This window comes from Ahaetulla prasina, chromosome 1, assembly GCF_028640845.1.
Source record: "Ahaetulla prasina isolate Xishuangbanna chromosome 1, ASM2864084v1, whole genome shotgun sequence".
In the NCBI taxonomy this organism is placed as follows: Eukaryota; Metazoa; Chordata; class Lepidosauria; order Squamata; family Colubridae; genus Ahaetulla; species Ahaetulla prasina.
This window is the reverse complement of record NC_080539.1, coordinates 279281057-279304143: the sequence shown is the minus strand read 5'-3', so window position 1 is coordinate 279304143 and position 23087 is coordinate 279281057. Positions and strand designations below refer to the sequence as shown.

The 23087-nt window shown below is 36.1% G+C and overlaps 1 protein-coding gene across 2 annotated transcripts in view; it reads right to left on the bottom strand.

Moving 5' to 3' along the window:
• Positions 1-23087, bottom strand: part of MPPED2 (metallophosphoesterase domain containing 2) — a 167375-nt gene that overhangs the window by 138177 nt on the left and 6111 nt on the right. For both annotated transcript variants that reach the window (XM_058160863.1, XM_058160871.1), the window contains exon 2: positions 22054-22297. In XM_058160863.1, the coding sequence (XP_058016846.1) occupies positions 22054-22181 (128 nt within the window). In that variant the 5' untranslated portion in view covers positions 22182-22297. The remainder of the gene's footprint in view (positions 1-22053; positions 22298-23087) is intronic.

Sequence of the window (23087 nt, the reverse complement as noted above, 5' to 3'; positions counted from 1 at the left end):
ATAGCAGCTGGGAATTCCGGTTTTGCTTCTAACACTATAAGTAGGTCTGCTGGGAAACTTTAAATATGGCTCATTCTTACTATATTGTTCAATTTTTACTAGAAAACTTCCTCAGTTAAACGAAGTCTTTGGGAAACCACGCAGAGAGTAAATATTTGAACGGCAATGAAGGGAAAACAGGAAGGAAACTAAGCAGAATAACTTTATTAATTATCTGTAAATAAAAAAATTGATACAGACATGCATTTGTTAATCAGAAATAAGAAAAATAATGTATAAAAGTGCATGTGTTGATTAGTGTTTTTAAAGTTATTCTGAGATAAATGTCACAAAGCGGTCACTTCCAATATAAATTTGCTTTCCAAAAGAGCTGCATAACAACTGGTGCTTTAAGAGAAAAGGGAAATCAGGCAAAAATAATGACATATGAATAAAACAATTAAACTATATTTTGTTTTCAATCGCTTTATATTAGTGTAAATAATGTTGCCTTTAGGTTTCAAAAATACAATGAAAACGTCTTTGAGGCAAGAAATGCTAAATAAAATGATGGTAAACCTGAAACAAAAGTGTGTGCGTGTGCATGTGCGTGTGTGTCCATAAACTTTAAACACAATTTAAAAGTTTCACATTAAAAATCACTCTATGCTATTATGTTAATTTCAAACATTCTGCTTTCAAGCATTTCCATGGTTACTGAAGGGCATCCGGAGGCTACAGTTAGTCCAGAATGCGGCTGCGCAGGTGATAGATGGAGCCCCCCGTGGCTCCCGCATAACACCTATCCTGCGCAGACTGCACTGGCTACCTGTGGCCTTCCGGGTGCGCTTCAAGGTTTTGGTGACCACCTTTAAATCGCTCCATGGCATAGGGCCGGGTTATTTACGGGACCGCCTACTGTTACCGAATACCTCTCACCGACCCGTGCGCTCTCATAGAGAGGGACTCCTCAGGGTGCCGTCAGCGAGGCAATGTCGTCTGGCGACGCCCAGGGGAAGGGCCTTCTCTGTGGGGGCTCCCACCCTCTGGAACGAACTACCCCCCGGACTTCGTCAGCTTTCGGACCTTCGGACCTTCCGCCGCGGGCTTAAAACATACTTATTTAATTGCGCAGGACTGAGTTAGATTTTAAATCTATGGCTTTAAATTGGGTTTTATGTCTATATTTTTTAATTATTGGGCTTTTAGAATAAGTTTTTTAATTGCTTTTATATTGTATTTATGTGTTTTTAAGTGCCTGTAAACCGCCCTGAGTCCTTCGGGAGATAGGGCGGTATATAAATATGATCAAATAAATAAATAAATAAATAAATAAATAAATAAATAAATACTGAAGGACAGTGGTCTGTACACTAGTTAAAATGTGCATTAGTAAGTTTCTAGCCGCTATTTTATTAATTTCATAAATATACAGAAAGAAATTCAACGTGGTGTCAAGGGAAGCATTACTAGATCCAGCCTGAACACAGCCATTGCAAAGTAGCAATCTTTAAAATGGAATACGAAAGTAGGTCAAACTGTCAATAAAGCAGAGTGCCCTGTTTGAGTTATTACTTTTTAATAATGTAACCCACTAAGGAATCTTACTGGTCCTATATGTGCCTGGTTTCAATATTAAGAGCAAGTGCAAAAAGTAAATAAATAATCTGAAATAATGTCTTATACCAAAATAACACCAATAAAATGCTAAGCTGCAAGGCTTAGCATAAAAATGAAAAACACTAATGGAACATAGTGCAGTATGCTTATACTATGTGTAGTCTGGAATCATGCATAATGTAACAGTGCAACTGCTAACAGCAGGCTCACATAAGATAATTTACACTTGTTTTTATGGACATGCGGAACTGAACTTTGAAGTCAGCCCTAATGAGATTCAGCTTGGCCTTAACATCATCCTGAGAGAGTGTGCATTTTTTTTTCTCCTGCTTCTAGTGCATATTTATAAAGTGGAACACAGGCTCATTTAAATTGCACACGTGGGCTCATGCAACCTCCCCCATTACAAAGGGAAAAGTTTCACACCAGGGGAAATGCTTACCCGTCTACCAAGTATTTTAATTACATCTGCCATTTTTTGCAAACTAATAAAATACCTGGGAATGCAGAAACAAAGAACTTTGCAGCTTTACGTTTAACCTCCCCGAACGCTTAGTCTGAGTGGTAACACCTTGATGGTCCTGCAGTTTAGTAATTTCACAACCTCAAATTAGGAGGAGTGGAAAGCTCAAGTGTTTCACTAAATCTAAAGGTTACTCCACAGCTAGAATATTTCATTGCCCAATACTGCAGTGATGTGTAAATTTCAGTGGAAGAGGCAGGAACTTCTCTTTGTGAATACTCCTGAATTCTCCATGGTCCAGAGCTGTGCCACATGGGTCCCGAAACATGTCAGAGATATACTTTTCCTCCTGCAGAGGTGTCTGATATACAAACATTTATTGAGGCAGCTTTGTCTAATAATTTTTTCTTAATTTTAATATTAATAAAGTTTTTGCTCAGACATCATGCAAAGATGTCTATCTAAGCAGTAAAAGCCTTACGGAAGATCTATATAACTTACTGATGAAGAAAATATGCAGCGCCAATATGGTCTTCTCTGCCACCATTTTCAATTTTGGAATTTATTCTGTTCTGACATCTTTGGGAAGGAAATTAATTCCCTGTCTGAGCAGTAAAATAAACCTTTCCCTAAACTCATGATATCTTCCCACGTTCATGAAATTGTCAAGTGGCCTCAGATTGATGAAATGACAAAAATTTAGCTACTTAGTTTCAGGAAGCGGTTACCTCATACAATTTTAACTCATGTCCTGTCACTATATCTTGAATCAGTAATATATGAGACTGCTCAATATCCTGAGATTCTTTTTACTTCATGAAATAGTACCATAGGATAGACTATCAAGCAAAAAATCACTTTTGTTTAAATTAGAATCACGATCAGTACAGGTTTAAATATAGAAACTCTAATATTAAGCCACATTACTTGCTCCATGTATAACATGTTTGTTTTCAAATTCATTTACAAGCAATAAAAGAATTTTAAATTACAACTGCCAGAATTTGGTTAGATCATATCTTTTTTTAACAATCAATTGTTCATCTTTTATTTTATGTTGATATTGTTTCCTGTTTAGTCCACCTGCTATTTCACTGCATTCTTTTAGTGTTTTATTAGATAGGAGGGGGAGCTGCTTCCATTCCCTTCCACACACCACCAAATAAAACAGCTGCATTTCTGTCTAATGTGACACCGGGTGGGAATCATCCTTCAAGAAATGAAGGAAATGTAATTATTTACATTTTTACTAAAGATATTCTGTCTACAATCCATGCTGAACGGGAACATTTTACTGACTTCAAAGGCTTCCAGATCAGACACACTTTAATTTTATCCTCAGCAAGATAAATATCTTATAAAATACAGAGAGCTAAGGCAATTACATTTAAAATTGAAAATCATCTTCAGTTTTATTTTTTTAGAAATTATTTCAAAGCAAAACTTTAGGTGCATATATACTCATTAAAAACCAGTGCGCAAATATTTCATTTTAAAGCAAATTTTATATAAAAACCAGGATCCATTTTTTTCAACCTTGATCATTCCTATGTCATTAAGGATTCTCTTCTTTCCCATTAATGAGATGTAACCAATTCCAGACTAAATATACTTGAATGTCTATTTCCTTAAGACAAATGCCTTTTTTTGCATCAATAAAAAAAATGTATTTATTTATGAACATGTGCCCAAATAGTCTTTTTCTTTCCAAGACACAGAATTTATAATAGCAGATAATTAAAAACAAATAGTGACAACACTGTGAGTTAAAGGTCTTTGTTTTGTTGCCAAGCTGAAATATCAAATTCAGAGATAAACAAAGACGGTGTTTTCCCCCTCCATTAACACTGTGGCTGTGTTAAGATGCAGCAATGCAAAGCAACCTGGCAAAACACAATCAAAGGTCACAGTGCAAAAAATAATACTCCTGAGGATTATTATCTTTTAATTTTCACAGTGTGTCTAAAAACTTCTAATGCTGTATCTGACTCATGCTGCTTCATTAGAACGACAGCATTGCTAGGAGACAAAGTAGTTTGGATACTTCATATAAATACATACCGCAATCTTCAGACAATCCAAAAAAGCTTGTGATGGCAGTGTGAACTCTCATTAAATGTCTGGAAGTGCTTATTTCAAGATTTTTCTTCAGTGAATCCTAACAATATATCTGAATTACTGGTAGTGTTTGTGAAACTACATGCAGCTATGCCTCAGGGCAAAAATAAATAAGTACATAATTCTATTTACAAATATATGGCCTTCAATAGAATTATTTAGTTCCAAAAGCTTGTGGCAAATCTGAGCTAGTCATACAAATATTGCATTATGATGAATTATATTTATGCCAAGCCTGAACTTCTGGTCCACTAGCAGAACACAAAGAGGTTATTAAAGCCTCCTGGTTTTGGTAAGATAGAGAGTTGTCAAGTACCTGGTAGACCACAATGACTGCATTCAGCCGCAAAGCAGTACACTAGCTACCTTAGCCTTGTAGTCTCCATACCATAGACTGAAACTGATGTACAGTAATAATGCTATTACTTCCCTACAAACTTGATTCAGTGGTTAATGCTTCAGAATGATGTGCTGACCCTGGTGAGCTTGGCCATTTGATTCTTTGTGTGTGTGTGTGTGTGGCATACAATCAGAAAGCAGCAAGATCTTCCCTTAAAGGAACTCAATATAATGTGCCCTATAATACACTCCAACACACATTTCTTTTGTCTTCATCAAACTATACCCATAAAAGATACTTGGGGGAAGTGGGGCACCAAGTTATCCAATTTTTGTGTTTAATGACAGAACCTCAATATTTTGCTCTGAGACAATTATGTGTTGTTTTAAACATATAGTTCAAAACATCTATTTTTCAGAATAAAGAAAGAAAATATATCAAAAAGAGGTGAAAATGTATTGTCCTCAAGACTGATTGAAATCAGAGATTAATATTTTCCCTAGAAAAATAACACCTTCCAAGTTATAGCTCCTTCTATCAGTTAAAAGGTCACTGTCTACTTCTTGAACATAATTTGAAATTGCAGCCTTCCTCATTTACTTCTCCCATGATAGCCTGGATTCTGCTAAATTAAGATGATTATTTAAACAAATTAATGAGTGACTTCAGCATTCATATTATTACTATTCCATTTAGAGTAATTTTTGTGTCACTATGTATAATATTAAGATAACAATGCTAACTGTACTTTGCTCAACAGGAAGGAGAGGTTCAAAAAAATTATTTTTGTAGATATTCTAGAGCCTCAGTTATAAATAAGCAATATTTCAAAATTCCAGAAACTTGCCTTTCCTCTTTCTGTACAGTATGCCATTGTATAAAATTCTGCATTGCTATTATGTCAAGACTGTAACTGTTGAAATTCTCTAACAAATGAACATTCTCCCTCATTCATCAGAAAATAGTTCTAATTTCTCACATTTAATCTGTTTTTTTGTCTTGTTATCAAACCATTTGGAATTTAGTAATTGATTATAGTAAATTATTTATAATAGCTATATCAAGAACAAAGAATCCAAAAAGTCCCTCTAAACCAGGGCAACGGGCACTGAATTGGAAAGCAAACCCTATTAAATAGTACATCAGACTGGGGCAAAAAATCTAACATATATGGCATCTGAATCAATAAGTGATCAGTGATAGTTTCCCCAATTATTGAATATGAGACAGAGGAGGACGAGATTTATCAAATTCATCACTTTAAAAAAAATGCCGACAGACTGCCCAAAGCTGCTAGATGAGCCACATGTTGTGCAGGCCTATTCTAGAATTGACTAAAGTAAAGAAGATGACAATTCAAATAATCACTAAAACAGAGCAACTAAAGTTAATCCATGGAAGAGAGAAAATTGAGATAATGTAACAAGATAAACCACGGTTACAAGTTGTATTCAATGTTATTTTATTGTTTACAACCTGAGGTGATTTGAAATATTGCAATGTAAATTGAAAAATTTACTGACAAAATCTATCAAAAATATCCAGAACAATGAAATCCAGACATATTGTGGAAACCAAAGGGATGCTATACTTGTAATGTTCCATCTCCAGAATGGTGAGTTCTGCACATCCCTAATGACCAGCAGACTTGAAAGCAACAGAATCAAGAGAAACTTCTATTTCAACCATTTCAGAACAATCTATCCCAGTGGAGAAATTCAATTTTTTTTACTACCAGTTCTGTACGCATGGCTTGGTGGGCATGGTGTAGCTTGGTAGGCATGGCGTTGCTTGGCGGGCATGGCAGGGGAAGGATACTGCAAAATCTCCATTCCCACCTGACTCTGGGGCCAGCCAGATGTGGTATTTGCCGGTTCTCCGAACTACTCAAAATTTCCGCTACCGGTTCTCCAGAACCTGTCAGAACCTGCTGGATTTCACCCCGATGTATCCAGGCCTAAAAGATGGAGCTTTTCAAGCACTACCTTCACTCAATGTCTCATGGGGAGATGTAATTTTGAAACTGTGCTAATGCTTAGCATTGGCAAATGTGAATGCTGTAACGCTTGAAACAGAACAGCAAAATAAAATGACTTTTGTATCCATTCTTCATATTGTCTATCAAAATACTCTCTTTAAAACTGCTAAAACATATATAATTAATATTTGGAATTCCCATCCCCCAATCCCCATCCTCAAGACAATATTACTATACTCAAGATGAAAGAAGCCTTTGATACTGATGTTATCTATAATGAATTATAAAATGAAAGATATGGATCTGTGACACATTTCTATGTTCTTGATTCTGGAAATATCAGTTCTTCACACTTCAAACTCTGAATGAATTAAAAACAGGTAAGATCAAAACCAGAAGACTATAGTGCTATAGAGATGTATTTGTACTTGATCTCTAGGAATAGAACTGAATCCCGGCTTACTGACTATAAACAACCTCTTACAGATATAAGGACAAATTTCATCCACTCTGTGGAAAATCAGAAATATGGCAATGGTATAACTTAAGTCAAACTTAAATTGATAAGTCTGATGATCAGCATTTCAAAGTGTATTAGTTCCTTTATGGATATCGAAACAGGCTTATGCTTTTATTTCAGGTTTCCTTCTTGCTAGATATTCTCCTCCAAGCAAGGAACAGCATAGGTCAGTGATGGCAAACCACACATATCGAAGATGGCAAATCATCACCTTTGACATGTGTCAAAGATGACAGTGACATTTTGGGTGACATACCAGTGTTCACCAACACCCAACTATTCCTGAAAGCATGCCCTGTTCTTGTGCAATTTAGGGAGCCTACATGAGAATAGGGCATGCACATGCAAGTTCCAGAGCTTCCCAAAGTTGCGTGAGAACACATGTGCTTTTGTATGTCCCAAAGCTGCTTTTTTTTAGGAGGCAACTGGACTCGTTTTTTCCTTTTGAAGACATTTTGCTTCTGATCCAAGAAGCTTCTTCAGCTCTGACAGTGTAGTGGGGAATATTAGAGCTGAAGAATCTTCTTGGATGAGAAGCAAAACATCTTCAAAAGAAAAAAAACAAGAAAGTCCAGTTGCCTCCTAAAAAAAAAGCACCTTTGGGACAACCATGACCTGGTTGACTGAAAATCTCTATGTACTTTTGCATGGTTTTCAGATGCTGCAGAGGCCGTGGAAAAGCATTCTGTGAAGCCATTTAATGAACAAAGGTCTTGTACAATCCAGAGCAACCTATAAGAGAAAAGGAATACTGTAAGTCAGCAATGAGCAATTAATTCCCAAAGGGCCACATGAGAAACTGTTGTGGAGGGCCAAACATTGTAACCTTGATGTCCTCAAACTCCATCAACTCAATTTCTCAGGCTGCTCCAGGCAAGGGACAAGCACTGCAATAACGCAGAAAAGTAATTTCTCTTCTCATTCTCCTGCAGCCGCCAGCCAACTGAAGGAATGCACAGCAACAGCGCAAAGCCGGACCCAGTTCAGCTTCTTCTCTCGATTCCTGTAGCACACTTATTTATATTTCATTTTCCAATTAATCTCACCAGGCTGGACAAGGACAGCCAAAGGACCAAGAGCCATAGAATGCCCAGATCTGCTATAAATGGTGCTCCGCAGATCCTGGGAAGTACCACATTGTGAGGCAATCACGTTGTTGCCCAAGGTTCATATGCCTTAGGGAACAGAACAAGGAAGTATTTCTGAGTAGCAGGAATGGAGCTAGGGCTGAAGTTGAAGTTTAAGCCTTCGCTTCAGACCCAGCATTGGCAATGCTGCCAAGTGCTACTGTACAGAGGAGAGAAGAAGGGCGGAGATAGAGAATTCTTTCTCTTTTGTTTGAGAGTGTGTGTGTGTGTGTGCAACACAATAGCAGAGTCAAGTTAGGTATTTTTCAAATTTTTGACACATCAAAACCCTGAAAGATTTGCTATCACTGGTATAAATTAACAACTTTATTTTCACTGGCTACAAACTAAGCTCCTGCAATGCTACCCTTCCATCTTTTATCTTCTTCCTTAAAGCAGCTTATGGAACCTTATAAGAAAATAAAGAATGCTGGAGCAGCTGAAATGCAGTACTTGGCTTTCCGATATACAAAAGATTGATGATGATTGATGATGATGATGATACTTGCATGGGCAGGATGCTTTACCAGCCAGCCTTAGGTTTCTGGGAGTTCTGAAGAAACTGTGAATATCGTGTTGGCAAACAAACGGTAACCTTCAAAATCAGCTTTCTTGACTGCACCATCTGTTCAGAAATATGTACCACATTGGCACACTACATAACACTAATAATCATAGTTAATAATATACATGATATTACATAAGGCATTTATTCTGAATTTTGCATTATGTTAAATCTCTAGTTAATATAGTCATATTAGAATGAAGTAATGGAACAGTATAGGTAATTCACACCTGGTGTTTCTCTTTGAAGTCAAAGGAAGTTACCATATCCTGACAAATCAATGATCTGATAGACTTCATCATACATAGCAATAATAATAGCAATAGCACTCAGACTTATATTCTGCTCCACAGTGCTTTGGGTCCTCCTTTTACCGACCTTGGAAAGATAGAAGGCTGAGTCAATCTTGAGCCAGTCAGGATTGAACTTCCGGCTGTGTATAGAGTTACTACATTCTAACCTGTGTGCCAACATATGATTTTAAGCAATATATATTTACCTTGTTAAGGCACCCAACTAGAAACCAAAAGTCTGTGAATTCTAATCCTACCACAGGTGTAAAAGTTAGCTGGGTAACTTTGGTTTAATTGTTGTTCCCCAGTCCAACCCCCCTTACAAGGTTGTTGTAGTTAAATAGGAGAAGGATTATTGGATATGTTCATCCCCTTGGGTTATTTATTAAAAAATATAAAAGCAGAATAAAATAATCTAAAAACAAATCCAAAAAAAACTGTGAACTCTTGCTTTATATTATTAGCTGTCTGTTAAAATAAAAATTTTGCAGGCTACCAAATTTTTTAGGCATCTTAGAAATTCAATCTTTATTTTATCAAACACTAATAAAATTTCCCTTAATTAAATAATAGTATCTTTCAAATGGTACAAAGATTAATCCCGTATTCCGCTGAAAATAAATTCATCTGTGCTCATACATTTTTGAAAGAATTCTAACATTACGATAAAAGTAACTAACAAAGGACATCAACACAAGCTGAGTAGATTTTTAAAAAAAAGTTGAGCAGCATTTCAAAATTTTTAGATTCTACAAAAAAAGGAACAGCCACTGAGAAAAAATCAGAAGAAAAGGAACAAATCTACACCGCTACTACACAGAATTCTCTCAAGTCCTGTGAACCTGCCTCACTGTGATAGGGAAAGCAATGTTCCTGGGAGGAATCAGCAAACCGGCTGGGAGTGTATAGGCGTCAAAGTCATCTCAGCTGTCCAACTAAAGAAAATAGGCATTGTATCACACACCAGTGATATGAAATGATGATCGCTTTAGAATCAATAACTGCAAGTGGGTGCTATGAGGCATAGGGTCAAAGGTGCAACAGAGTATAGGCAGGTAGTATTATGGACTGGTGCTAACAAGCAAGGTTAAAAATAATAACCTTGATAAAAAAATAACCAGATAAAAAATAATGATTTTTTTTAAAAAAATAAATAAATAAAAATCAGATTTTTAAAATTTTAAATTGGATTTTTTTTAATTTATCAAATTTATTTTAATAAAATTCTTATGGACTAAAAATCTATCTAATCTGTATAATTTAGTTTATTCAGCATGAAATGGAGCTTAATTATATAGTACGAGGCTGTATATTCTGCAATATTGGGACTGTTGGTGAGTCAATAGCAGGTCAGAGGAGGAGCTGCTGCAGGACAGAGATGACAGTTGCTCTTTAAAAATTATGATTTAAATCGAGTTGATTTAAATCAAGCCTTTTTACTATTTACAAATCCACCTGCTAAGTACAGATGTGTGTGTGTGTGTGTGGATGCCACGGACAGGTGCTATGGAGTATGAGTGGGTGGGTGCTACAGGAGGGCACTGTGGATAGGTGAAAAAGCAGCAGAAGTGACTTGCAACCTCCTGCCTGCTTCCCTAATGACTTTGCTCATCAGTAGTTGGCAGGAAAAATTACAAATGGAGACCACATGGACACTGTAACATTTTAATTGCCAGCCAGTTGCCAAATCATGATCACATCACACAAATCATCACCACAGAAAGACTGCAATAGCTGCAAGCTTTGAGGACCGATTGTAAGACCTCCTTGTTCAGCACCATCATAACTGGTTGCTGAACTAGTGGTCATCTATATACGTCATATATTATGTATATATTGTTTTGTTCCAAAAAAGCAACACCACCTATATAGATATATGGAGTATACAGAAATCAAATTGTATTATTTATACAAAGAGGTAGAAGAGAATTTAATTATAAAGCAAAGATGTGGCCAGGAGCTGATGGTGAGACAGATAATGAATAACTCATGTGCCGATTCCCAATTAAGCTGAAACTGAGGAAGAAAGCCAACCCATTTCTACAATATGATCTTGAGCATACAGCTGCCATTTTTAAGAAAAATGGGAAAAGGGAAAAAGTTCAGGAATTGCTTTTTTGGGGTACTGAACCTTTTTAATAGGGAACCAGAAGGTGGAATGAAATCAAAGACCTTGTTAAGGATAAATGTGAAAAGAATAACTGCCCAAAGACCAAGAAACAGAAGAAAGTAAAGCTGGATGGACAAGCAGTGGAAATTGGCAAGAGAGGCTAACACCATGAAAGACAATGATCTGAAGAAGGAACTTTGTTTAAAAGCAGTATTATAAAAACAGTCATAAAGGCAAATCGGAAGAGATACGGAAACCGAATCTTCCTAACACCCTTAACTCAGAACAGGAATTCTAACCTCAAATTGGTATGCCAGAGTACACCAGTGGACAGATAGTAGCTGATTCAAATAAGATCAAAGAAAGTTGGAAGGTGTATACAAAGGTAGCCGTCAACTTACAACTATTTGTTTAGTGACCATTCGAACTTACAACAGCACTGAAAAAGTGACCCTTTTGCACACTTACGATTGTAAGTGTACCAGGATCATGTGACCACTTTTGTGATCTTCTGACAAGCAAAATTAATAGGGAAGCCAGATTCACTTAGCAACTGTGTTTCTAACTGGACAATTGCAGTTATTCACTTAACGCTGTTTCAAGAAAGATCGTAAAATGGTTTACTTAACAACTGTCCTGCTTAGCAACCGAAATTTTGGGCTCAATAGTGGTTGTAAGTTAAGGACTAGCTGTACTGAAATTCTGTACAACTGGGATGTCAACATCCAAAATATCTTACAAAAGTGGTTTACAAGTATTTTGGTCTACATTCTTAAAAAATAATTGAGGAGCCTAAAGAGGTTAAATTTATGTGGGTTATAGAAGTAGTCATTAACTTATGACCACATTGGGATTGGAATTTTGGTCGCTAAGAAATCCAGTCATTAAGTGAACCATCAATTGAATGGACCCAATTTTATTGCCATTTGTACTGTGGTCATTAGATGAATAATCACAGTTGTTACATGAATCATATGGTCATTAAGCAAATCCCCAATTGATTTTCCTTGTTGGAAGCCAGCTGGGAAGATCACAAATTGTGATCATGTGATCACTAAACACTGCAATCACTATAAATACAAGCTCATTGCCATGTGCCTAAATTGTGATCACAATATTTTGGGATGGTGCAACAGTTATAACTTTGAGGACAGACCATTAAACGAATAATCATTAAGTTGACTATCTGATGAGTCCTCTTAACTATTAAGAGGACAATTATTAAGTCCTCTTAATAATCATTAAGAGGACTATCTGCAATGGGTTTTACTGATTACAGAAAGGATTTTGATTGACTTAAACATGTCAAGCTACTGAACACAGTATCCTTAGAAACATGAGACTTTCAAATATCTCATTGATTCTGTGAAAAAATTCTACACAGGACAAGAAGCCACAGACTGGATTGAACACAGGAAAACAAGCTAGCCTAGATCAATATAGCAGCAATCCCCAACCTTTCCAGGTTGGCGGTCCAATACGGAGGGGGGCGAGAGAGGAAGATTTTGTGTGAGGGGCAGGTGGACATCTTCATTTGTTACACTGCTCACATGGCCCAGTTGTAAATAGGCCAGAGCCCAGTAGTGGGCCATGGTCCACAGTTTGAGGACCCCTGCTGTATAGGACAAGGCATTATGTTCTTTCTTTATATATTCCTTTTATAGGCAAAATATATATTGAAAGAGCTCAGACAGGAAGATGAGTATGGCTTTCACACTGGAGTAACAAATATGAATAACCGACACTGTACTAATGATGATACTGAAATGCAAACAAGATGCAACGTCTACTAATGAAAATCAAGAAGCATAATGAAAAATGGAATTGAGATTAAATATGAAGAAGATCAAAGTAATAACAGAAGATTCATTAGCTTTAAAATTTATAAAAGATATATTGAAGCACTGGTTAGTTTCTCCCTTTTAAGATTGTCTATTAACAATAGGTTTTCCCAGTTGCAATGTATGGCTGTGAAAGTTGGACCATAAGAAAGGCTGAGCGCCAAAGAATTGAGGCCTTTGAACTATGGTGCTGGAGAAGACTCCTGCGAGTGCAGATGAACAAACAAGTTCAGTCCTAGAGGAGATCAACCCTGACTGTTCTTTAGAAGGCCAGATCCTGAAGATGAAACTGAAATACTTTGGCCATCTAATGAGAAGGAAGGACTTACTGGAGAAGAGCCTAATTCTGGGAAAGATTGAGGGCAAAAGAAGAAGGGGACAACAGAGAATGAAGTGGCTGGATGGAGTCACTGAAGCAGTAGGCGTGAGCTTAAATGGACTCCAGAGGATGGTAGAGGATAGGAAGGCCTGGAGGAACGTTGTCCATGGAGTCGCTATGGCTTACACACTGCCTTACACACTGTAAGCCGCCCTGAGTCTTCAGAGAAGGGCGGGATATAAATGTAAATAAATAAATAAAAATGGGTTGGACACAACTTTGCAACTAACAACATTAACAATAAAGGAATCAGTAGTCAATAAATACACTACAGACTAGCACTCAGTAGTGTAGCCTTGAAGGCCTTATAAAAATGCTCATATATTGTGACTATTTATAAAAGGACCATAATCATGCAGGCAAGGCAATAGTCTTGCATGTGATGGGTCTATGCAAATGAAAACTATACTTAGAAAGAGCAGGGTAGAAAGAATATTGATGCTTTTGATATTAGTCTCTTGAGAATACTATGGATATACAAGGGGGAAAAAACCATCAACAAACAAATCATAGAACAAATCAACCCAGAGCATCAAATCATTCACATCATAAATGATCAAGCTCAGTTATCATTTTTTGGGTAAATTACACAAAGTTCCTGGTCTCCTGAGATATCTACAATGTTGAAAGATGTCAATGAAATGAGAAGGTGGTGACCAATTGCAAGGATGAATTTAATTACAGTTAATGAAAGGCACACCATTGGAAGCCCTGGAAGCCCAGGAAATAAATAACACTGGAAAAAGTCTATCTATAAGACTTCTTAAAATCAACACTGATCAAATATCACAATAAATAAATCATTTGCTCAGAAAACCCTAATCAAGTCGATCTCCTACTTAAGAGCCACAGATTAAGAAAATACGGTCTATCCACACCTCCTATTTTAAGCATTTGTAATTTCATGCTGTTTTTGATAGCAATAGCATAGCAATAGCACTTATACTTATATACCGCTCCACTTATATACCACTAGACTTATATACCATAGTTTACAGAGTCAGCATATTTTCCCCAACAATGTTGGTCCTCATCTTACCGACCTCGGAAGGATGGAAGGCTGAGTCAACCTTGAGCCTGATGAGATTCAAACTGCCAAACTGCAGGCAGCCAGCAGTCAGTAGAAGTAACCTGCAGTACTGCACTCTACCGACTGCACTACCGAGGCTCATGATAATTCAACGTTTTTGGGGGAAAATATTATCTACCAGCACGCCTCCTGAGAATACCATTATGGCCAGTATTGTGTTATACACCAAAAAATGTCTCCAAGATGAGCTGTATTGCAATGCTGCAGCACACATTACTGTTGACATATACAACTTTGTCTTCATCCACAAATGGTAATATACAGCATTTTTATACAGGTAGTCCTCAACTTAGAACTTGTTTGGTGACCGTTCAAAGTTACAATGGCACTGAAAAAAATGACATGACTACTTTTCACATTATGACCATTGCAGCATCTCCACAGTCATATGATCAAAATTCGGATGCTTAGCAACTGGTTCATATCTATGATGCTTGCAGTGCCCCAGGGTCATGTGACCACCTTTTGTGACCTTCTGACAAGCTAAGTCAATAAGAAAGCAAGATTCACTTAACAACCATGTTACCAACTTAACAATTGCAGTAATTCACTTAACAACAATTTAACAGAATTAAAATGTATAATCTTCTTTTTTTCATTACTTGGACCATAAATGAGGAAAAGGAATCACTTTGGGGGCAATAATACTTAAAATTACGATTACCCCAATATGAGTCAAAATCTAAGATTCAACAGACGAACCACCCAATCTTCTAGAAGTGTTTAGGTAAATGAAAACCAGGGTACCCCAGTTCAGGAAAGTAATATAGATTATTTCCAAATAAAAAAATATAAGGCCTGAACTGTTGCAATTAGCAGCTGCTGCTCATGAAAAGATGACAATCCTGACCTACTTCACTGCATTACTTGTCTTCTTTGATGTAGACACCATGAATGAAGATTAAAACACGGTATAAAAAATAGCAAACGAAAATTAAAAACCTGAATCAAAACCTATACAAATTATTCTTACACAGATTTTGGGCAGCAATATGGTGATTTGCCCTTCTGGGTAAATCTTATTTAAATACTGTATACAATATGATAAGCAGGCAAAAATAAAGAAAAGTGTAGTATGATGCACAACAAATCAGTCCATTCCACTTCACTAATTACTGCAATCTCAAAAAGTGCAAACGTGCAAGAAGAAACAAGTTATTTTTACATCAATTGACACAAAGTGTAATATTCTTCATATAGACAATAATATTTATATATACTGGGTTCTCACTGAACATAAAACAATGGTCTTTCTTAAGAACAGATTATACTGTAAAGAGTCGATACCAAAATACCCATTGATAACTAAATAGTATACAAATTGAAACTCATTAAATGAAACAATTTTTCTAGTTCACCAAGTAGAACAATATTTTTCATAAAACATTTTTAAGAAATTGCAGAAGTTCATTTTTCTTATACGAATGACTATTTATTCCTTATACTGTACTGTCAAATGGTAAAAAAATGTGATAGTAGCAATTTACTTCTAATAATTTCAAAATGACTTTTGCTTCATCATCTTTGCCAATCATAATCTCAAAGTCACTAGAGATTAATAAAATTATTACAAGAGTTTCTCAGGCTTGGCAATTATAGCTACAATATGACCGATTATTTTTACCGTTTAATCATATAAGAATCAATCTATCTGAATCAATCCGTACTTTTGGTAACTTACACAGTTATTTTCACTGCTCTATTTATCAATTCCAAATCCAGCATAGTATATATGTATAACAAGAAGACATCCATAGTTGTTGATTTCTCAGTATTTTGTATTTATTATCTTTAGAAAATTCTTCATCATAAAAGAAAGGCAATGGGAAAGGTCTCTATAGAAAAAATAGGTAAGTGCCCTTTTAAACTGCATGTCTCATCAGACACAGTGAAAATATTCTAGAATTGCCAGTACAGAACAAGCATATTTACAGAAAAAAATACCCTTAATTAAAGTTCAACTGCATTAACTGCATTCTTTATCCTAGGGAAAGGATACTGTCTATCATTCTTATTTTTCCAAGCTAATGAAATACTGAAAAAGAAAGGAAGGGAAAGGTGCTGGAAACTCTTGACTGTCAATCAACATAGTTAACTGACTCAAAACTGGAGATTAAAGGGCCAAATTTGTTGAGGTGGGAGAAGTTTTATTTATTTATTTATTTATTTTATTTAATTAAACTTTTATACCGCCCTTCTCCCGAAGGACTCACAGCCTTCATATAAAACAATTAATATACACAATTAAATAACAATTAAAAAACTTATTCAATAAAAGGCCGAAATTAAAACGGTCCAATTGACCATATAAAATACCCAATAAAATTACAATTGAAAAATTTAAAATTTAAAATGTAGATTTTAAAAATCAGGCCAGTCCCGCTTGAATAAATAAATAAGTTTTCAGTTCCCGGCGAAAGGTCCGAAGGTCAGGCAATTGGCGTAAACCCGGGGGAAGTTCGTTCCAGAGAGTAGGTGCTCCCACAGAGAAGGACCTTCCCCTGGGGGCCGCCAGCCGACACTGTTTGGCGGACGGCACCCTGAGAAGACCCTCTCTGTGAGAGCGCACGGGTCGGTGGGAGGCATGTGGAAACAGCAGGCGGTCCCGTAAGTTAACATAAGAAAGAACAACTTTGAAAATAAACCAATGAGACTAGAAAAATATTCCAGGAAACATAACACCTTGGTATTCCTGGGAAAGATACATTGATAATAACTAGAATATTGCTGACTATTTCTTTCTATCTTCTCTCCAGCATATAATTCAGAATAAGGTATGAGCAGCTCACACTGCCTTTCCCACTTATACACAAACACACATAAAAAGGAACAGAAATACACATACATATATCCAAGATTCATTTGTTGCAAAAAATACATACCGGTCCTTCTATTGCTAACTACAGGTAAGAAACGAAAAAAACATTACAGAAACTATTGTATATTGTATGTGTTATTGTGTACTCTTTTTATTATATATTTTCCTAAAATTTACCTGAATTCACCTGTACATGAAAATGCTTTGTTTAAATAAACTAAATGGATTTTTATTGCCCTTTACTTTAATCTTCCTCTCTAACAACTTCACCCCAAGCCTATGAGACAGGTTAGACTGAACTAAAATGATTGATCCATAAAGGCAAATACAATTTAAAGATGTATACTGTCATCCAGCAGTACATAGTTTTGATTAATTGGCAAACCATTAGCGTTTACAGTCTCAGCAAACAAAGGAGTCTGTAATAAAGTTACCAGGATACAGTATGTTTCTTCGGTCCCAACTTTTAATCAGCTTCCTCAAGACTATACAATATGTGTCTATATAATAAATTTGATTAATAAATAAATGCTTAATCGAAACTACAGAAACCTAGCCTTTACTGAGCAAATATTTTTCTGCAGAAACAATTAATTCTCTGATGTTTTGTTTTTATACATTTTAAACACTGGAGTTGTAGGGTATAAATTTTGTAAGCAAGTGAATAAATATGGAACTAACAACCAGGAAAAGTACAATGTAATATAAAATTCATGCAAGTAGTCCTCAACTTAAAACTATTTGTTTACTGACTGTTCCAAGTTATAACTGCACTGAAAAAGTGACTTAATGAGAGTTTTTCCACATTTATCACTGGTTGCAGCATTTCTACAGTCACATTATCAAAATTTTGAAAAACCTGGCAACTAGAATGTATTTATGTTGGTTGCAGTGTCCTATGGTCATGTGATCCCTTTTACAACCCTTTGACAAGCAAAGTCAAAGAGGAAGTCAGATTCACAACCATGTTAGTAACTTAACAACAGCAGTGATTCACTTAACAACTGTGGCAAGAAAGATTCTAAAGGGGGGGGCAAAACTCAATTGTCTTGCTTAGCAATGGAAATTTTGGGTTCCACTGTAGTCCTAGGTCGAGAACTATATGTACATAATTCACGGAATCAACTCAGAAATAGATAGGGAAGAACAGGGAAATAGCAGACATATACAGGAACCATCAACTTTTTTCAATTTCTGAATCCACTAGTATCTTAACCGTGATTAAGAAGCATCTTTGAATACTTTGGAATACTACAGGAGCAAAATTTACATTAAAATTTTAATCAAATTCAGCACTTTTATCAGCAATGAAATCCTCTGCAGATTGCCACCAGTTTGCTGCCCGCACATGCGCGGTGTGCGCCAAATGAGCTGCACTCCCAGTGCGCACCTAAAGCACACTGCACCCATATGCGCAGTGCACATCAGACACATGCTATGCGTGCATGCACAGTACACACAGTACACACTAAACGCGCGCTTCATGCAGAAAAAGGAGGCTTAACAAGGTAAGTAGAACAGCGGGGGGTGGGGGGACAACTGTGCCGCACAATTTAGATTCGCTAGAAAGCAGGATTTCCTGCTTTCTAGGGAATATAAATCACATGGCACAACTGGTCGTCAGAAATACCGGTTCGGATAAACTGGTAGCTTTTTTTTACTAGCGATTCACCCAAACCGGTAGCTTTTATCACTACCAATTCGCCCAAACTAGTGCGGACTGGTAGCATTTCACCAGTGATTTTTATTTTATAGCCTAATACAGATAGTCCTCAACGTACAACAGTTCAATTAGTGACTGTTCGAAGTTATAACGGACACTGAAAAAGGTGACTTATGACCATTTTTCACACTTATGAGCAGTATCCCCATGGTCACAGGATTTACATTTAGATGCTTGAAAACTGACTCACATTTATGACAGTTGCGGTATCTCAGGGTCATGTGATCACCTTTGGTGACCTTCTGATGAGCAAAGTCAATGGGGAAGCCAGATTCCCTTAACAATCCTGTTACTAACTTAACAACTGCGCTGATTCATTTAGCAACTGTGGCAAGCAAGGTTGTAAAATGGGGCAAAACTCACTTTTAACAAATGTCTCACTTAACAATAGAAATTTTGGGCTCAACTGTGATAGTAAATCGAGGACTACCTGTACAGCTTTGGGAAGATATTATTTTAAGTAGAAAAAATAGGCTGGCCAGCTTTCTTTATTTACCATTAACAATTTGTGAAGTTAATTTGTTAGTCTATGCTTGCTTTCCATCTTTTGGAGTTTCAATTGTGTACCTCTGTAAACATGGCAATAGAATGCCATTGAAAGAAATCCTGCAACAAAAATGAAATCAAAGTTCCATGTCCAGCTCTATCCTTAGATGTAAAAAAGCACAGCCACACAATTCTGTATGCACGTCTCCGAATTAAGGTCCCTTAGGCAAAAAAAAAAGTCCCTTAAGCAAAAAGAAGCATGTACAAATAAATAGAAAACATACAAATATAAAACAGAGACTGAATTAAAGTCCCTTAAGCAAAACAATAAGCATGTACAAAGAAACAGAAAATATACAGAGCCTTCTCTAAAAATCATAAAAATTATATCTTTTAATTCTGCTAGAAATTTTCTTATATTTTGTCTTCCTCAATCATTATTCTTAAGCAACTTTATGGAATTCACTGAACAAATCTGGAACAAGCTGCACATTTTTTCTAAGTTTCAGCAGATTTCTTTAATTAACCTGATTAATAAATAAACGAAAATGTATCCCTGTAAAATGTTGCACTTACAGAGACATCAATGTAGCCATTAATTTCCAGAAACAAATGTAATTTTTATTCTTAGTTTGCAACTAATTGTAGAGAAAAGTCAATCTGATTCCACTTCCACAGAATAATAACATCCTATTTTTAAAAGTAAAACTGGATTTCAACATTCTGTATTCCCCATAGCTTCAAAGAAAACTCGAAGCTCTCTACAAATACAAATCTCTACAATACAAATGAACTGCAAGACATATTGAACTATCAGGTTCTGTACAACAAATGTAGCTACAGCTCAATTCAACAATCAGATAAAAGTAATTTGTTGAAATAATACCTGGATTTTTTTCTCATTGCAACCGATTAAATCATATGAAAAGACAAAATGTGAAGGTAGAGGCTGGATATTTTTTCCTCCTGAATTTGATTCCCTCAAACACCCACTACACCAGTTTCAAAAATGCTTCTAAAATTCAGAGTTTACCCCACTGGTAGAAGAAATACTTCTAAGGTACAACTGACCACATGCTTTTTACATCATGCCCAAAGCCTTTTTTAAACTAGTCCATGAAAAGGCAACTGTGTTTTAAAGGGATTAAAATATTTGCATTGGCAATGACCCTTTCTTTCTTTTTGTATGGGTGAAAATATGCTAGCTTTCCATTTACTGAGGAGCTCTGCATATCTCAAAGGCTTGCATACCACCCTCAGTGCAACAGAAGATTGTTCAATAGAGAACATCTTATCAGGTATTTTATACCTCCTCCCAAGTAGAGTTCAAAGTAGCAACATGCTTCAGCATTCTCACTATGCAAAAGCTATTATCCACACAATGAATGAAATACCCCATTCGCTTTGGGTCACTGTGAGGTCAAGAGGTGCCCCTTTGTTTTATAATTTAAACTATCCATTAGACCAGAGGGAGAAAAAAGAAGCTTAGTTTAAAAAAAAATGCCTGATAAAGATCACAATTCACTAAACAATGGGAAGGAAATCTGGAATTTAAGACTTTACTTAAGTTTTTAAAATGGTGTGTGTTTATGGAGCATGGACACACAATACATACACACTCACACTCAAAGATATAGACAGCATTTGGTCTGTGTGAAGTCCTTCTGCTGTAAGATCTCAGAAGCCACAATACCAAAACTGAATCAGGCTAAGGAAAAGACCTTTTGCTCTACTTTTGTTGGTTTAGGTTTGGGACATAAACATTATTTTAATACAGTATTTGTATTTCTTGGGATTAATAGTTCAGCCCTCTTGGAATCCTTTGTCTTTCTTGACAGAAGAATGCAGCATGCGGCACACGTTCCTCTTACAACAAGGAGGACAAAGGATTCAGTGATCAGGAGACAATTAGTCCCAATTAGGCCTATTTCGCAGCTGAGTGCAAAGAGAGGGGGAAGGGTGTTCACATTTTCGCAAAATATGTCCCTCTGGCAAGTTCCAGTGAAATCAATAAAGCTACAAGTCGGTTACAAGGCCTGCAGCTCACATACAAAATTCTGCTCTGAGTTTTACCAAGTGTCTGACATCTGGAGCTCTTTGAATGTAATATACTATGCAACCCATTTTGGACATTTTGGATCAACTTATTTATAACAGAGGGCAGCAATAATTGCAATTATTTCACATCCAATTCTTGAGGTTGGAAACAACTTCGTTGCAGTTCACACAATAGAATAGCTAATATTTCAATCATCTCTTTTAAAAAAATCTTTAGTCTTTATCCCTGCAAAGATGCCTGGAGGCATGATCCTGGTAAAAGCTACAAAATTGCCAAGTGATTTTTAAAGTCCATTTATTTCTGTTTATAATGCTTATATGATTATTAAGTCATTGTGTTAGGACCGTTTAGATTAGCCTAGTTAACCATTCTGAATTATCCTGAAAAATAAATGAAAAATATGTTAGAAATATCCACATCTCCATTATAAGCATACAGCAGATAAATAATTAATGCAGAATAGACATGGTTTTTTACAATCTCTTGATATAAGTGAGGATGGTTACACAATGATTGATAACATAAATGGCTCAACTGTACTTACATGTGTACGTGTGGAGGCTGGAATCGGCTTTGGTTAATATTGTAGTGTGTGAATGCCTGGGTTGGATTTGAGCTGTATTCATCCACAGAAATGGAAACTTTGCCTTGTGAAGGAATTCCATGTGCCATGCTTCCTCTTTATAGACATGAGCGAGTTACAACTTTCCAGAGCAAAATACAGGAATGAGCATTGTGTTTCAGCCAATGTCGGAAGCCAAAGACGTCCTCATGAACTCTGCAGAATTCTGGACAACAATATGGAGACATTTATCATTTTGAAACTCCCATCTAAAAACATTAAGCTCAGCCTAACATTTTCACTGATGCATCTTTCTTATATCACATTAGCATACATACTCTTAGCAAACTCAGTCTCCAAACATGGATACTTATGTAAGCAAAATCAAAACTGTCCACAACCAAGAAAAAAGATTTCAGTAGGCATTCAAAAATACAATATTTGGAAAGGAAGATTAAACTTGCAGACTGACCAGAACATAATGGAAAACTAGGAAGGGAGGGAAATGGAATAGACTACCTTAGAAAAAAGCTGGTTTGCTGGTTCATTTGCCAAGCTGAAATATTTGCTTGCATATACTATTAGTCTTAATAAAATGTTGTTAATATGTTTTTATACTGAATTTAAAAACCAAGTTCTTTGTATATTTAAATCTACATTTCTAATAAAAGCCATACTTTATTTTTTTTAAATAAAGCATATGAGTATCTTGTCATTCAACAGTTGTCATCTATTCCTCTTTTCCTCCTTCTTTCTATACTTTTCAAATATAGTTTTATTTTGGCAAATGTCAAAACACACCATTATGGGTAAGTTATAGTACTGTAAAACAAAAAAAACGTAATTATAATCTTCATTTTGAATTTCCCTTACATTTCTCACTGATGTTTTAATAATGTATTGTCAGAATCATGTGCCATATTTCACAAATACAATTATAGTTATTTATCAGATTCAGTGACTCCATTTCATAAGTTGCCACAGAGCTGGAAATGGGGCCATTAAAAAAATGGGCT